This window comes from Channa argus, chromosome 21 (assembly GCF_033026475.1).
Source record: "Channa argus isolate prfri chromosome 21, Channa argus male v1.0, whole genome shotgun sequence".
NCBI classification, from domain to species: Eukaryota; Metazoa; Chordata; class Actinopteri; order Anabantiformes; family Channidae; genus Channa; species Channa argus.
This window is the reverse complement of record NC_090217.1, coordinates 12,645,789-12,662,666: the sequence shown is the minus strand read 5'-3', so window position 1 is coordinate 12,662,666 and position 16,878 is coordinate 12,645,789. Positions and strand designations below refer to the sequence as shown.

At 40.5% G+C, this 16,878-nt stretch overlaps 1 protein-coding gene across 5 annotated transcripts in view; it reads right to left on the bottom strand.

Annotated features, from left to right (window-relative positions):
* Positions 1-1,372: 1,372 nt before the first annotated feature.
* Positions 1,373-16,878, bottom strand: part of LOC137106729 (kinesin-like protein KIF21A) — a 32,948-nt gene continuing 17,442 nt past the window's right edge. Inside the window, exons 5-37 of one of the 5 annotated variants that reach the window (XM_067490448.1) lie at positions 16,734-16,868; positions 16,423-16,587; positions 16,027-16,142; positions 15,695-15,890; positions 15,398-15,587; positions 14,823-14,886; positions 14,421-14,624; positions 13,725-13,772; positions 12,940-13,000; positions 12,717-12,831; positions 12,403-12,591; positions 12,077-12,276; positions 11,879-11,986; positions 11,540-11,608; positions 11,274-11,419; positions 11,040-11,184; positions 10,700-10,894; positions 10,123-10,224; positions 8,814-8,979; positions 8,533-8,553; positions 7,596-7,653; positions 7,121-7,175; positions 6,686-6,900; positions 6,267-6,425; positions 5,826-5,858; positions 5,489-5,625; positions 5,319-5,403; positions 5,130-5,219; positions 4,872-5,030; positions 4,666-4,783; positions 4,392-4,562; positions 4,005-4,204; positions 1,373-3,856 (exon numbers count right to left, since the gene is read on the bottom strand). In XM_067490448.1, coding sequence (XP_067346549.1) covers positions 3,799-3,856; positions 4,005-4,204; positions 4,392-4,562; positions 4,666-4,783; positions 4,872-5,030; positions 5,130-5,219; positions 5,319-5,403; positions 5,489-5,625; positions 5,826-5,858; positions 6,267-6,425; positions 6,686-6,900; positions 7,121-7,175; positions 7,596-7,653; positions 8,533-8,553; positions 8,814-8,979; positions 10,123-10,224; positions 10,700-10,894; positions 11,040-11,184; positions 11,274-11,419; positions 11,540-11,608; positions 11,879-11,986; positions 12,077-12,276; positions 12,403-12,591; positions 12,717-12,831; positions 12,940-13,000; positions 13,725-13,772; positions 14,421-14,624; positions 14,823-14,886; positions 15,398-15,587; positions 15,695-15,890; positions 16,027-16,142; positions 16,423-16,587; positions 16,734-16,868 — 4,173 coding nt within the window. In that variant the 3' untranslated portion in view covers positions 1,373-3,798. The remainder of the gene's footprint in view (positions 3,857-4,004; positions 4,205-4,391; positions 4,563-4,665; positions 4,784-4,871; positions 5,031-5,129; positions 5,220-5,318; positions 5,404-5,488; positions 5,626-5,825; positions 5,859-6,266; positions 6,426-6,685; positions 6,901-7,120; positions 7,176-7,595; positions 7,654-8,532; positions 8,554-8,813; positions 8,980-10,122; positions 10,225-10,699; positions 10,895-11,039; positions 11,185-11,273; positions 11,420-11,539; positions 11,609-11,878; positions 11,987-12,076; positions 12,277-12,402; positions 12,592-12,716; positions 12,832-12,939; positions 13,001-13,724; positions 13,773-14,420; positions 14,625-14,822; positions 14,887-15,397; positions 15,588-15,694; positions 15,891-16,026; positions 16,143-16,422; positions 16,588-16,733; positions 16,869-16,878) is intronic. The other 4 variants (XM_067490449.1, XM_067490451.1, XM_067490450.1 and 1 more) reach the window with 4 other exon arrangements.

The following is a 16,878-nucleotide window of genomic DNA, read 5'->3' as shown; positions in this document are numbered from 1 at the left end:
TGGCCATTTATCTGCATATACAACCACAAACTCAATCCTCCATCAGAGGCCTAAGGGTCCTGGTACCATGTACACTTATGAACAACCGTACAGTATGTTTGGACAAGGTGTCCATAATAGACTATCATGACAAGCACAGAGCACAAACCATGACACACCATAAGGTTCAGATCAGGCAAGTTGTTGGTCCCCTCCATTCCTCCCTTGCCCGTGACAAACCCCTACACCACGCTAAGGTGGCAATTCTCAGAGGTGAGAGATGAGTTTTGACACTAAAATGTTTAAAATAAAGCAGTGGTCCCCGAATTGAATGCTTGCATCTTCCTTTTCTTGTTTTGATACTTTTGATACAAGATAACGTTCGATGCTTATGGGACATAAAACAATTATGTCTCTATAGTATTCTAAAAAGGGTTTTAACAAAGACCCACTTCAATAATTCAACAATTTCACAATGTTTTTATCTGTGTTTCTAATAAATGCAGTGGTTGACTTCTACCAGCTGACATTAACATGCATTGATTACACCTCTCAAAATGAGAAATGACATGTTCCCTGTCAAAACCAAGTGTGGAAGCAAATATGTAATGAAGATGTCCTGTGGTAGTGTGATACCATCCAAATACATCTTTTAGAATAATACAATGTACAACAATAAACAGAAGATTAATGCAGCTCATATAAGCCACCGTGGGGCAGCCAGGGGTCAAAACTCTGCTCCTGTGTGGCCGGCTAATACTCTCCTGCTCTCAGTACAACAAGAAAAAAAAAGAAAATCTTTCCATCACTTATCATTTGTGTCTTCACGGGAATTTCTGAGTCTTTCTCACCTCTCGCTGGCTCTGTCAGTATCACCTACTCTGGAGTAAATCATAGGGCACAGTATTACTTCTTGAAGTTATAATTAAAGGAGGAAAGCAGGAAGCTGTTGATAATTTATTTAGTGAGTACAGACAGGGATTGCCTAATTCTTGGGGGGGGGTATAATCTTTACCATGTGAAAGAAAATGCTCACTAAAGATGCAAAATATTATTAATTCATATTATAGTAATAATAAATTATACTTATTTGATCGCCTCTTATTATTAGACTGCTTCATTTGAATTTGTGCATGTTTTTGGGGTATTCATGTGGTGTTCATTGTGGGCTGGAGTTTAATTTCAGCCGAGCTGGAAATGATCCACTAAACTGATTTTGTTACAGCAGTTGTGTCCATGCTACAGCGAAACAATGCTCACGACTAGAAAAAGGTGCCACAGTCTCAAATCCAGTATGATTACTCATCCAGTACTTCACGACATTAGGCAGCACTACCACCATGTGGTCATAATGCCTGAATATATAGCATGATTTCAAAAAATGTAAAAGAAATTATTTTTTAAAAATGACATTTATTTTCACACTGCATCTGATTTTGTTTTTTTGGACTTCATGAACAACAGGAAGAAAAATAGGTTTATTAACATAAGAGCAAATTTACAGACAAATTTAAAAATAAGATACAACTACAATTGTCCGAATAATGACGTCTCATTATAAATTAGGAACACGTACAACTCTAATTTAGCAATTCAAGTTTAAGCCAATAGGACTGAAAACAGTTTTTGTATCTTACATTATTTCTCACTTGTATAGAAAATGTGTTGAGTCAGTGGTGAAACGGTTTTAAAGTTTCAGTGCAATTACTTTAGTCACATTGACTTAAACACTACAAATAATGTCCACCTCCATTATCCAAACAAGGGAATTCATTGAACACAATAGATTAGTGTGAATTCAGTTGCTGTAACTTTTTATTGAGGGATTGTGCACATTTTTGAGGAAGTGATTCTACAGTTAGTGCTCATATTTTTGGATTTATTACAAGCACTGAAAACACCACTTTGATTATGGAGAAAACCATCCCACAATTTCTGAGAAGTCCATGATGATTAGATTTCAGAGGCATTTGCTGGAAAACAGTTCAAACTCTCAGGAAAAAAAAAGAACAGCAAAGTAAAATTAAAAATCAAACAAGAAATAAATACATTAGTAGCAGTAAAAAACTGGTGTTTGATATGAAATTGATATCAACTGCTGCATGTGTACAGTTGACAGACAATAAAGAGAGAAATGGGAAACAGTGCCATATACTTTGAATTTTGATTGTTGTGTTGGCTGTCTGTGCATCAACCAGTGAATACCAAAGCCAGAAACCCACTGAAAACACATCAGTGGCAAAAAGTTCACGTCCACCTAAAATACTGACACTTGGGAAAGACTGAGACAGTTTTATTATTTTCTATTCTCGATGTAACAACTTGCAAACATGTGTGCAAAAATGCTGCCCTACATAGCCAAAACACAGTAACCACATGTACTTTCATTTTCACATCTGTTTTACCTTATATCAAAGCTCTTGACCAAGAAATGCAAAAACACAAAAAACAAATGAAAACATGTAAAATATGCAGGAACAAAAGAGGTAAACTGCAACCCAAACTGCAAGATTGCATGTTAGCTGATTAACAATTTATCTACTTGTTTTATACAGTTTACTGTAACTGAAATCAATTTGATGGACCAGTAGGTCAGCAAGTCAAGTTGTTATTCACTATAGATGTAGCAGTGGCTGAATCATCACATAGAAAAAAACAGCAGCTGAACTAGTTCAGCTAAAAGCTAACTAGAAATCGGTAGAAATTGGGGAGGGTTGCATCAGGAGGGGCATCTGGCGTAAAAACTGTGCCAAATGAACATGCGGACAATGATCCGCTGTGGCGACCATGAGGTCACGGAATAAGCCAAAGGACAAAAAAATAATAATTATTAAAATATAATAATATTTAAAAAATCATTAATTATTAGCCTTCCATTTTCAAGCCTATGCCAACCTCACAGTTTTTGTAGTTACTGCTCTCTGCTTTGGTGAGGCAGTAAGCCCGAACACTGTTATAAAGACGTAATATTGGTCAAGAGGTGGTGAAATAAGCATTGACTAAATACTAAAGCACTGGAGAAAAATACAGCAATTTGATGTGGGAATTTTGCAAATCGTTAAAGGAGCACTGTAGGTGTTAATTAGAGGCCTCTTATGTTGCACTGGAGAGTTTGGCAGTAACAGCTGACGAATAAGAGCATAAGCAGTGTCAGTAGTTATTTGGTCCGTGGTTACAGAGAACACACACACACACACACATACCTGAAAACAGCTGGAGAGTAATGAGAGGAAAACACAACACATCATGTAGACTCACACTTCTGGTAGGTAGAAGAGTCAATAGACTTAGAAAAGCTTATATTGGAGGACTTTTTCAGGAGTCTTAGTTTAGATGCACAACAAGTGGTGGGAGGAAGCAAAGCATTTCACCAGAACCTTTTCTCTCAGCTGCTCTAATAAGAAATCACTATGCATAGAAGGGAACCATTTCATCGTGAGCAGAGCTGAGTCTTGGATCTCGGTTTACTATTTTCTGTCTTAAAGGTTGTGCACATCTGTTGCCTGGTTCTTGAAGCTCTTCTAGAACTTGAGGAGTTACATTTGACTTGACATGAAATATCAGGAAATCCATTCAGCTTAAGAGCAGTGCAGTCGCATGTAATTAGACCTTTCTGAAACAGATCCCTGAGGAGCATCAGTGAAGAAACAATGTTGTTTAAAGAGCAGTTTTCAGCCTGGAAATGATACTTTAGGCCTAACCATACTTTAAGCTTTGATCCTCCAATATTTCATCAAGTTATGATTCAGTGTGATTGGCTGAAGGCCAGCAGACGATCTTCACATTCAGGTGTACTTTGTGAATATTAGGAATCAGCTGTCAGTGGACTCCATCCTCCAGAGATCCTTTAGCTTCCCAAATCTTCACAGTGCGGTCACTGTTCAAAAACACACACCAGATCACATTATTCAATACCGGCAGCAATATCTCACTTCCATTCCAAAGTTCAAGATATTTGCTATAGTCATACGTCACAGAATAGGCAAAAAGCATTAAAATTCAACAGAACATGTTTTGAGGCTCACTCTGAGGCAGTGAACAGCTGGCTGCTGTTGGTGGCCAGACCGTTGATGGGGCTGTCATGTCCCCGGACCTCGCCGAGAGGCGCTAGCGAGTCAGTGTGCCAAAGGCGAAGCAGCCCTCCCCTGCATCCGCTGAGCAGCACCTGGGAGCCTGGAACCACACCAACTGCACTAACCCAGTCTGCCTGGGCACTGGCAGACTGCTGAAGGAAATAACAGCCAGTTGGTTAATGCAGATATTAAACTGCATCTCCAATCATACAGTAATTTGTTTTTTAGCTCATACAAACACAAAACTGGAAAATAGTTGGAAAATAGAATAGTAATCTTCAATCCCTCTACGTTTGATGCCTCCTGAACGTATACAATGTTTCAACGGCATTATCTCACCTGTAGCAGCTGTTTATTGGCTAAGTCCCATTTCTTGATGAAGTAGTCTCTGGAGCCGCTGTAGAAAACATCTCCATACATAGCCAGAGACTCGACTCCATCCTGATGGGCAGGCTCAAATGTGTGGCTGGAGCTGATGCTACCCTGAGCACCTTCCATCACCTCAAACATCTGAAAAAGAAAGCACATTTACCCAAAATGCATTTGGTTCTTGTGTAGCTGATTTCATACACATGTAATCAAAGTGTCTTTTATGTGTCTACATGTCTCTTACTTTAACATGATGGTCCTTGGAGCCAGTAAGGACAACATCTTGGGCATTACCTAACTTATCAACTGTCAGACACATGACGGGCCCCAAATGGCCGGTCAGTTTGCCTGTGGAGACAAACCTAAAGAAGGACAGGAAAAGTGAGGAGATTATTTCTCTGCTGAGAAATTAATTGTAGGCCTAAAACTCCAATCTCTGTTTAAACTTACTTGCGCAGGTCCCACATACGCACAGAGTTTCCAGCAGCAGCATAAAGGAAAGTGCCAGAAGGGTTGAGAGCAATCTGGTTGATCTGACTCTCTCCTGGTGGGATGGATAAACTCCTGACGGAGGCACAGGTGTCCCCTGAACCCACCTGGCCAGACGACCTGCCGCACAAAATTGTGTATTAGAGCCCTACTGATGCATTGAGCATGTAGGTAAAGTAAAGTTAGGCTAAGAAAAACCTTAGAAGTGTGGGTACTAACGTAAGTGTGCGGATACACTTAGCAGAGTCTCTTATGTCCCAAACTTTGATGTAGGCAGTGGAAACAGTAAAGACGAGGCTGGAAGTGTACCTGCAATAAAACAAAAGCAGGACAAACAACAAATAATCTGTAGTATACCACGATTACTGCTATAATACTTCTAGTTTTACTGTAATAGTATGCGCGTACCTGACTGAGACGACACTGCTGGGATGATCTGCTAAAGACATGATCTCCTGACCAGTCACCAAGTTCCAGACTTTACAGGTGCGGTCTGCAAACACACGCAAAATAATTCATGATATGTAAGAATACAGAGACATATAATATGTTTCCAGCTATTTTCAACTTGTTCTTACCTTTAGATCCTGTGAAGAGCAGATCATCTGTGGCATCCACGCAAAGAACAGGCTTGGTGTGGCCCTCTGCTACATAGACACACTGAAGTTTGGCTCCACGGCTGTTCTTGGGGGGTGGCACAGGGTTGATCACACCTCTAGATAACTCAGAGAAAAGTATAAATATGTATTTTCTGGTTAGCCTCTGCTAGGCGTTGTAGGGCTATACTACAATTCCTGTGACTCATAAAATAAAATAAAATACTACAAACAGTGTTTTGCATGCAAAGATCTGCAGCAGCAGCGATTCCGATTGAAAAAGCTGATACTAAATATAATAATTAGTAGACGGGATTACCTGTGGCCCTCAAACACAGGTGACTCATCCAACCTGACAAAACAAATTATTATTAAACTGTTGAAAGCATTTGTTTCAAAACAATAAAGCAATAAAGCCATCAGCTATGGAAGCCCCTCTATGAGTATGGGTGTAAGATATTTAAACCTAAACCTATAAAAAGAATTCTAATTTTATTAACAATTTGTGATTTAAATAAAACATCAGGATTCAACAAAGTTATCCATAAGTGGACATGAAGCAAGATTTATGGCAAGGTTTATCAAGATATTAACTTAATAACTCAAATTACTTATTTTGGTGCTAAAGAAAAGCCAGGCCTCACCAAAATAATTGTGTATTCCTCCAAATATTCAGGCAACACATTTTAAGTGTTTGACATTTAAGTCTAAAAATAGAGGCTAAAAAAAACAAAAAGCTGATTTGGTACTGTGTACTTACAGTGATTTGGAGTCATGGGATTTCATTTTGCTTTCTGTTGTGCTAACTGGAGAGGTGTGTGTAGGTATTGTAGGTCCCTTGTCTTGCATCCTCCTTCGGGTGAGAGGTGAACGCTCCCTTTGTTTCCTCTCAGTCCCTGTAGGTGACCCGGATCCAGACCTATAAGAATAAAAGAGTCCAGAACAGTTTTGTAAATTGGTAAAGCAATAAATAAATGACTTTTTCTGTGTTCTTGCCAGAGTTTAGGTAGATCTTCGAAATCACAAAACTGCCTTGCTACCAACAATTTTGATATTTTAGTACTAGAGTACTGAATGACTAAGTTGAAATAATAATTCTCCAAATAACCACCATTTCAGAAAATAGCTCCCAGGCTCCTGATTTGTACATGACAGAGAAATGCTGCCTTGAACACTTACAAGCCAGCTGCCGTGGCAGACAGTGCAGATGGGGAAACTGTGTGCTTGTGGTCAGGGGTTTGACCAATAGTATGACCCTGCATATCAGCTGGCCCTTCCAGGCGCTCTGAGGGGGGAAGCAGAGGGGCCGGGAAGTCTCCGGTAGGGGATTCACACAACGGATCTCCACTGCTGGCATACAGCAGCTCCATCTGGGTGGTGGTTCGCCTGCGAGCCTGAAGAACCAGATTTTATTTTTTTTTAAGCTCAACATTAGGCTGACTTACAAATCAATGGAGCAGTGCTTAAATATCCCATGTGCTAAGAATAACTACTCTGTAATGGAAAAAGTTAGAAAAAAATATTCACAGTTGCTGTTCACACATGTAGATTACGAGAAAATGAGAAATTGAAATCCTACATATATTATTGACAAAATGTTGTGATGCAAATTACCTTATTTCTAGGTCTGGATTCACCACACAGCTTCATCAGATCTGATGCCAACATGCTGGAACACAGTCAGGGTAGCACAATCAACTATGACAGCTGCTAACATCAGATTACACAATGGGGAGCCAAGAGCCATTCATTCATTCATTCAAGAGTGTGGTGGTCTCCAGTGGCAGACCGGAGTTTTGTCAGGAGTGAAACCAGCTAGTATTGGACATCTGCAGTTTAAGTTCTAACCATGTGAAGAAATGTGCCAGTGGCATTATGTGCACAATATTAGCAGTGAGGATCTGCTCTTGAATTTAATTTTGCATAGCTTTCAGAGAAATAGAGATAACCTGTGAAATACAACTTGGTTTGGCATTTGTAGATTAGATATGAATCTTACTTTTGTAACTAATGTCTGTAACAACTTCATTTGTTTCCTTCAATCTATTATTACTGAACATATGTGAACATGATGTGAGAGTGTGCTTACCTGCCCTCTGTGGCTGGGCTGGGGGTGGACTCATCACTACTACTGTCATCTGCATTTTCTGCACACATACACATAAATTGGATTCCTCACTGAATTTGCAAAGCACAAGTTATTTTTTCTTTTTTTTTTTAATGTTATAGCTGCAAACACAAATTATTTTCACAGGTCACCAGGTTTAGCTGTGGATAAAGGGGAGCAGTCAGGAGTCATTAGTGTAATGTGACTGGAAGCTACAGAGCAAGAGAAGTGGTCCTTGGTAATGGTTGCATAGAAAAAGAATGAAGAAAGAGACTGAACCAAAACAACACACAAGCAGTTGTGTACACGAGACATAAGCCTCGAGTCCTGCTGCTGCATGGGTTTTGCTGCTCTTTAGTATTAGGGACGACAATGTCATTGAATGGGACTGACAAGCAGGTGAGGCCACAGAGGAAACACAACGGAACCCGTTATAAACATCCTGACGCAATTACTTCAAAACAGTTTAATCACACAACAAGATTTCTGAATCAAACATAGTAAAAGTAAAAGCGTGAATTTAAAAATATTCTAAAAGCCCCCGTGTCTTCTAGGGCACAACAACTAATGTTAGTGCAGATTAAGGTGCTATTTTACAGACTTTTTCAAATATGTGTACTTTCTTAGTACGAATAGATGTTTTTCTTTACATATACTCTTTAAAATTAAACAAGAAAAGCTATTTGCAGGAAAGTAAGACTGTGTTACATAATAAAAATACTTAAGTCTGTTGTAGACAAAAAGCAGCTTATTTGCAAAAAGCCTCAAAAAAACTGACAAGGTATTGACAAGGTTTCTTGCTAATGTTATTTGATGCATCAGTCAATTTGAGATCATATTTTCATAAATCTAGCGGAAATCTTGTAGTGTGTCCTGCTTTCTCAAACACAATGACATACTGCTAATCTCTCTGACTTACCTGGCGACAGGTAACCTAACTCTTTCACACAAACAGAGAAAACAAAAAGAAACCAAATCAAAATCAAACCAAGGAATTATAAAATGGCTACTCTTTATTTTACAGGTGTGATCCTAATTCAGGGAGAATCAGGTGTTTAGTCTAGATTAATCTTTGCACGAGTAAGAAGAGACTGGAGGCCTGTAAAATAAAATTTAGCCATATGGTGAATGAAAAGATGGCTGAAAAGCTTATTGTGACTGACATGCTCAGACTGGTCCAGATTTATTTGTGTTTCATACCTTGCAGGGCACTGCCAAGCAGGGCATCAAGCTCCGGGTTTATCTCAGCTTTCTCCTTCAGCATGTGGAAGAGTAGCTGGTTCTGGGTGGCACTGTTGATCTCTGTCTGCTTCAGCCTGCCCTCCATCACCTTCAGCTGGGAATCCTTCTGAGCTGCCTGCAGACCCTGACAGTGACCAGCACAGAGGTTGTCACAGAATCATTTTCACTGTATATCTGCAGACATCTACTGACCTGTAACATCTGTTAAACACAATTGTGAAAACAGGAACAGTCCATCTTTAGGTTTGATATATTGATTTAATAGCTTCCATTTCTTCATTTGTACTGTCATGTACAGGGCTGCTAACACATTCCCTCACTAAACCAATTGGGTTTCATGACATCTAATATTATCTAGTGTAATTTACAAATCATTTAATAAAGTTGTTTCATTTAAAGTCTCAGAGTTAAATCTTATAAAGGCTACAAAAGCAATATCTAGATAAATAAGAAAACTGTAGGGATGTTGCCACAACAACCAAATATATACGTTACATTAGTATTCAAAGTAAAATTAAGATACATTGTAGATAAATAATAAAATGAGGGAGTGCTAGTGATTGATCTGTGTTAGATTAGGGGACATGGCTTGGGGTTGCATGACTCACATGAGCATTTGTTCATTAACTTTATACATTTTCAGAGGGCACTAAGAGGCCATTAGGCCAGGCACTTAGGCTGACATACAAATGACATGTCATGTATGTGTATATGTTTACTGGCCAAGTAGTTACAAAATGCACTGTGGCTTAGTGGCTCTAAAAACAACATACAGGTTTCATTAATGTGCAGATGATTGTGACACAGTTTGAGTAGTCCCCCCCCCCTCCGGCCATGGCCCCCCTATAACTTTCCCTTATATTGTGAAATATAAGGCTTTTTGCTATAAGCCATAGCAAAAAGATATAAAGATATAAGTCGGATCCACCAACACAAGAAGAATGGCTCAAAGTATTCGGTGGAATATCTGTTATGGAGCAACTGACCCATAAGATAAGAATTCAAGAGGAACACTGCAGAGAGAAATGGGAGAAATTGATCATGGTTATGTGTCAACGACAGGATGAAGACTGGAACATTGATACATCATAAAAGAGATGTAGAGATGAGGCAATCCATAGTGTTCATGGATTCAGTTTTTTCCTCTTTTTTTCACCTATGGGTTTCCTTTCCATTGTACTTATGGACAACAAAATAAAGTGTTAAAAAGAGGAAAAAGTGGTAAAAATGACACAGAAACAACATTAAGTCAATTTGTGGTAGTTACCTTATTAATGGCCATAGTCATAAAATGGTCCAGAAGGAAGCGGGCTTCCGAGAGGTTACAGGAGCTGACCACTGCAGCTACATCCACTGTGTCGCCTTCCTCCTGTGGCCCATAATTATATGAATACATTCTATAAGGCAGCACTGAAAGTCGGTCACAGGACAGTGCATTTAGCCACATCTATCTACCAGCACATCCAACACAAACTACTTCTTATGCAGAGAGTAGCTACAATGAAATATTTACCAGGCCTGGTCAGCTGTATATCATGACAAGCCAATTGACAAAACTAATTCGTCTGCTAAATTTTTCAATCAGAAGAGAGGACATTGCCTATTATTGACAAGCATAACATGACACAAAATGACTAAAACCACATATTCACAAAGTGCTACACATGCACCTTTATAGTATAGGCATCATTTTGCAGGCTGAAGCTACTCATACACTTCACTGTGATTATCACTGTGGCATATCTGACTATAAAAATCCTTGCATACATCTTAGCTAAACTTGCAAAACATTACAAAAATATTTACTGTAACCACTAGAAAGTAATTCATTTGGATCATCTCACCTTGGCTTCTTCCATTTGCATGATGTTCCCCTGACAGTCAGCAATACTGTCGTTGATGTAGTCGATGTTGGCGCTCAGAGACTCCAACTCCTCGTTCAAGGAAGCCAGGGAGCGGTCGGCATCTGTGCCCTCCACTGCCATTTTTTCTCTCTTCCTGGACACACGCTCCCTCCGCCTGGTCAGCTCTTCACGTTGCTAGGACGGAGGGGGGATGGAGATGAGAAAGGAAGTAAAGAATCCCAAACACTTTCTAAGCACTGATTATTATGTCCATATTAGATCAGCCAGCAACATGTTAAGTAGCTGCATGATTACAACTCCTCCATATTCCCAAAGTTACCTTCAGCAGTCTGTTCATATCATTCTCCATGTTGGAGATGGTCATCCTCTGCATGATGATGTCACTGACACGTCTCTCTAGTGACTGCCATTTGGCCCTTGCGGTCCTACTGAGGTAGGTACCTCCCACCCTTACTGGTGAGATCCTGAGGAATGTGACAGGTTTTAAAACCGCTAATAGTAGCACTCCTTAATTACACACCACATCAAACATAAACCTGCTTAGGTGCCATACCTGGCTCCGTTTGAAGAGTTCGCTCCAGAGGCCTGCAGCCTTCCTTGGCTGGCTCTATGTGATGGCTCCTGTAGAGGTTCTGGTAAGCTCACTTTCCTGCTCACCTTTCCAGACGTGGGCCTCACCTGCCGCCTAAGAGCTGTCACCTGACAAGGTTCATGAAAGAGAATTACAACAAGATGTGGGATAAAGTGGCTTCAAACTCCAACAAAGTCCTATTTGTCAGTATTTTTCCCCCTGCGGCATGCGACTCTCTATCACCCCACCTCTTCGTTCTTCCTACGCAGAATCAGCTCCTGTTGTCTTTTGTGGGCTTCCAGCTGCCTAAGTTGATGCTGTAAACAGAAACACAAAGAGAAATTTTAATGTACTGTTCATTAGAAAATAAAAAGGTGTAACTTAGTGTAATTGAGAAAGTAGTTCTGACAAGAAGCAGGGAACTACATCAAGCTATATCTGGTATATTAAAGGACAGTAAGTATATATCTAACTTAAGTCAGGTATTTTTTACTCTTAACTTTATCCCCACTCATTTGCAAAAAGTCTAAAAATGGTGATATGAAAATAATTTCTATGACATGAAGCTCTGTTTCCATCCCTCTTACCTCTGCTCTGCGCTGGTCTTTCTTCAGCGAGGCGATCTCCCTGTTCCTGCTACACTCTGCCGCTCTGTTCCTCTCCTGCTGCTCCTTCATCTGGCGCATCAGCACCACCTGGTGCACATATGCAGCACGACAGGGCATTTTAAAAACCACCTTCAATAGGACAATTTTGCGAGAGCTGCTCAAAAACAGAACACTCACCTTAGTCTTCTTCATCTCTGCCACATCCTGCTGGAGTTTCTTGAGCTGTTTCTCGTACTGCGACTGGTTCTTCAGCAGGCGAGCATGCTCCTTCTGAGCTGACTGGAGCTTCTGCAACTCTTTATTCATTGAACTCAGCTTCTTCTCATACTCTGCTTTGATCTTCTTGGACTTTTCCTCTGTACATGACTCCACGGAGCCTGGAGAGGAAAAGGACAGTGATGATAGCATAGTATGGCTCAAACAGATTGAGCTGTTTTTGTCATCAGTTACATTTTTTACAGTAGTAATTACAAGTCCATCACCTGCTTGAATATATCTCTTACCCATATTGTGCAGCACTTTGTCCCTCTCCAGTTGTGTGTCTCTGATCTTGTTCTGCAGCATCATCAGCTTCTGCTCATACTGTTGTTTGAGAGTGTGCAGGCGCCGCTGGCTGTTCTCCAGCTCGTCTATCAGCTTCTGCTTGATGGCGATCTCACAGGTGATGTTGGCCAAGTCAGCCTGGACGTTATCTACAAGCAACCATCATCAGAGTCTATTGCCACTTCTATTTTATTACCATTTTTCTCTCAAAACAAGTGTAGTGATTTGGAACATAACAGGAAATAACTGATTCCCCTGCTAAAGTGGAGTCTACCTTTCTCTTCCAGCTCTTCAGAGTCAGACTCATCAGATGTCTCCTCTACGACCATGTCAAAGTCCTCCCCCTCTCCATCGGCATCGTCACCCTCTTCATGATCGCTGACCTCCTGCTGATGTTACACGAACAGGAGAAACCCAATAAAAACACACTCACTAACTGAGTCTGGTAACATAGTAACTAATAATCCAAAAGCGTCATTCAGAAGTTTTTCACCTACCACTTCTGCCTCCTCATTGCCTCGATCTTGGTCATTGTCAGGAACGTCTTCCTTGACAGTACTACAAAAGGACATGAGATGAGCATTAGCACTGTCTTTCAACCAGGACACAAATCTTAAAATATGCATTTTAATTAAAACAATGATTTGTAAGGGGCACATGCAAATGATTAGATAAGGAGCAGATGTGGAATCAGTGTTGATTAATTCACCGATTACATGGGGGGCACCATTAATGATAAGCTGGGAAGGATAACATGATTGAAAATGAGTCACAGATATTACCATCCACATTACCAACTGGTTTCACTGTAAGAAGGGCTGCCACACTATGAAGATGTGTTGACCAAATGCTACAGCCTTGGATCGAAAAAAGCTTTTTGTAAATCAACCCTTATATTTCTGCATTTTTCCTCAACATGGACAACAATTCTCATCTTTTTTTTAAGGCTGAGACACTGAGTATGATCTGATCAACATCTTCCAATGTGTGGTGAAGACAAAAAATGATTAGGAGCAAAAGGGAAAGAGTGGTTAGAAGCTGGTAAAGAGATCTGCTTCCCTCCAGGAGAATAAAACACTAGTGGGTGCAGAAGAAGAGTTCAGTTACTTTGGGAACTTGGGTTAAACTCGGGTCAAGAATCAAGTGAAATCCTTTCAATTACTTCGTGCATTACAATCTCAACACATAAAGGACATTATCTGCACAGCTGGACCACCCAGCTGGTAATTGAATTAGTTTCAGATTGTGTCTTTAACCCCATCCTGGATGGGATGTAGCAAACCTGGCTTGTTTAACCTCACGGTCGTGATTCTCCTCATATCGCCTCAGTCTTCAAAGTGGGGGTGAGAATGGTCAGACGTGGAGATGAAAAGGAGAGGTAGGAGAGAGACAGGTTGCGGAAAATGGGGCAAGTGGGGGAATATTACAAAGAGAGTCAGAAAACTGCAAGAGAGACCAGGTGAGAGCAGAGACTCTAACAGTGTGTTCAAATCATGAATCCTGGTTAAGAAGATGTGTGTGATAAAGACAGATGTCTGCTAAAAAAAAGAAAATCACCAGATCACTTCTGATGCCTTTCACATGTAGAGAAGCCAAAGAGCAAACTCTCTCTCTCTCTCACACGCACACACAGAAAGGGGAAATGATTCTTGTGCTACACCGTGCCACAGATTGTCCGACAACCATCATCATTAACAGTGGTCACAATCATCTTGTCTAAATCCCGCATACACTCCATTAAAGAAACATCAGGGTGTACAGTGCTAATGCAGGGAGCCAGGAAGTTATTACCCATAACTCACCCTCACCATGGCAAAAGATAAACATCAGACATATTTATATTTTGGAAAAAAATCCCTGTCATGCTAAGTCACCCATGAGGATAATCCAGAAGGTTTTTGCAGCAATAATATGACCCTGACTTCTCAACAGTGGGAGAAAAAAAAAACTGGAAGAACCACAACAGGCTGTCATATACCTCTTCTTCTTCTTTCTCTCCTTCTTCTTGAGTTTTTCCAGGTCTTTCTTCGCCATCTCAATGACCTCGCTGGCCTCTTTCTCAGGGGCGAGGAGGGCAGAGGAGAAGGAGCTAGGGCCTCCGTACATTGAAGAGCGAGTGGAGGCCCGAGACAGGTTCTTCCTCAGGTTCTCATTTACCGCCTCACTTTCAAGAAGTTTAGCTCTGCGAGAGGAAGAGTTACATTCAAGTGTGCTGGCTTGTTCCACGTCTTTTATGGCCTCTTCAAATTTCATAAAATGAGTATATGTGCAATTATTTAGAAAATAATCAGCATTCCGGTCTTGTTTGTGCTTATTTAACTACTTTATTGTAGAATGATAATTAAAGAAAATAAACATTAAGTAAAATCTGCACACATACCTGAGCTCCTCAATTTCTTTGATGTAGTTCTGAATCATGTTTCCAATCTCTTCATTACCTTCACCTACAGTATAAGCAGGCATCACTTTAGTGCCTAACATACATTCATGGAGACTTGTCAGGAGCATGTAACTTGAATCACCTGTTACTTGAACTAAACTACTAATTATTAATAAAATACTTCTTGAAGACCTATTTCAGAAACATTGTTTCTTATTAGCAATGACAAGCATTTAAAAAAAAAACTGCAAAAATCAGCATGTTAGCACTATGAATACATCTGATAGGAAGCTGTAATATTAGTGATATTTCTATTACACTATATCATATTTATAACTGCATACAAGCTATGCTGAATATTCACATACGCCTTTGTGTATGTGCAGTGATATTTGACAACAAAAGCACCTGTCTCATAGATTGTCTGAAATGAAGATCACGTTGAACACAGATGCATCTACTGACCACTATCATAATAAATACATATAAAAAAATATACTGCCTGCTAGTTGTCTGCTCCAGCAGTATAAATTGTACAATTTTTTTCTTTTTTCTTTTCATCATACACAGCCTACCTCCTTTAGCCAGAGCCTGGTTGGCCTGGTCACTGAGGATCTGTGTGAGTCTTGCTCTCTGGGCATCGATGGTCTCCTGCATGGCCTTCACCCTCACTCTCAGGTTGTTGTTCTCTGTTTGTAGCATTGAGTTCTCATGCACCAAGTCGTTGATGCCCTCCATCCCATCTTCACCCACCATACGCTTTCCCTAGGCATCGGACAGAGCAGTTTTTATAAGGCAATAATTGCATTTTTCCTATCATATCTTTTACATTAGTTTGAAATTTTCATCCTTCTCCCCGTCTCGGTTCTTACCGTCCTGTACTCCATCAGTTCCATTTGCAGTCGTGCTATCTCGGTCCTCAGAGCGCTAATCTGCTGGCTGGCTCTGTCCTGGTTCACCATCACCTTGTTCTTAATGTTTCGAGCCCGGTTGGCATATTTCAGGGTGTTCAAAGTCTCCATAAAGTCCCGGTCTGACGGGCTGATACAGGCGATCATCATTGTTTGACTGCACAACACGCAAGGAAGATAAGATTTATAACATCTGCTGCATGGAATTATTTCCATCATAGGAACAGTAACTGAAGTTTTAATGGTAAAAGACTTTAGTTTGAAGCTCTTTGATGAAGTTCAGCTTCACAAACCTGTTGCCACCTAGTGAATCCTGTAACAACCTGGTCAGCTTGGAGTCTCTGTAAGGCACATGAGTGGAGCGCTTACTCCTGTCTCCCAGGGCACTGATGACATTTCCCAGGGCAAGCTGAGGTAAAGAGTTGGAAAAAACATTGAAAACTGTGATGGGAAACGTGATGGTGAAAATACCCAAACTGCAGAATAAAAAGAATAAATGATAACTGCACTAAATAATAGTAGTAGTGAAGTGTGTAATTCATGTTCTAGCCACCTGGGGTCTCTCTCGTACCACAAAATGTCCTGTCACTGAAGGACAGTGCCAACACAATGCTACATTACAATGGATCAAACGCATAAACACAACACATGACTTTGTGCAAAATCAGATATGATCCCAGCTTCCTCACCAGCCCACAGTTGATGGAAATGCCCTCTTTAGCCCTGTCTCCTGTAGCTCCGGTTCTCTTCAGTCTCTCAGAACCAGCCAGGTCAACAAAGTGAAACTTGGCTGTCAACGTCTCAAACTCATTAATCTCTGAGTCATTAGCCAAACGGTTGTCGGTGACACTGTCCTGGAAGAAAGAGAACAGAGCACAAACACTAAAGCCAGCACTGTAATTGTAATGTTCTATAGTAAAATTGCAATTGGGTGATAAGTTTACTGTAGATCATCAATAACAGGTTCTTTAGGAGAAATCCTGTCTGTTAGGGTGCATACGTCGTTGTCAGGAGAGCAGACTCGAACTTGGCACAGGTGGATTGTGAAGATTGCGTGGGAACGTGAACTCTGGACGTTCATCTGGGTGCTGGCCGTGGTGCGGGACAAAGCGCCCAGCTTCAGACACTGTATCATCTGCGATGGA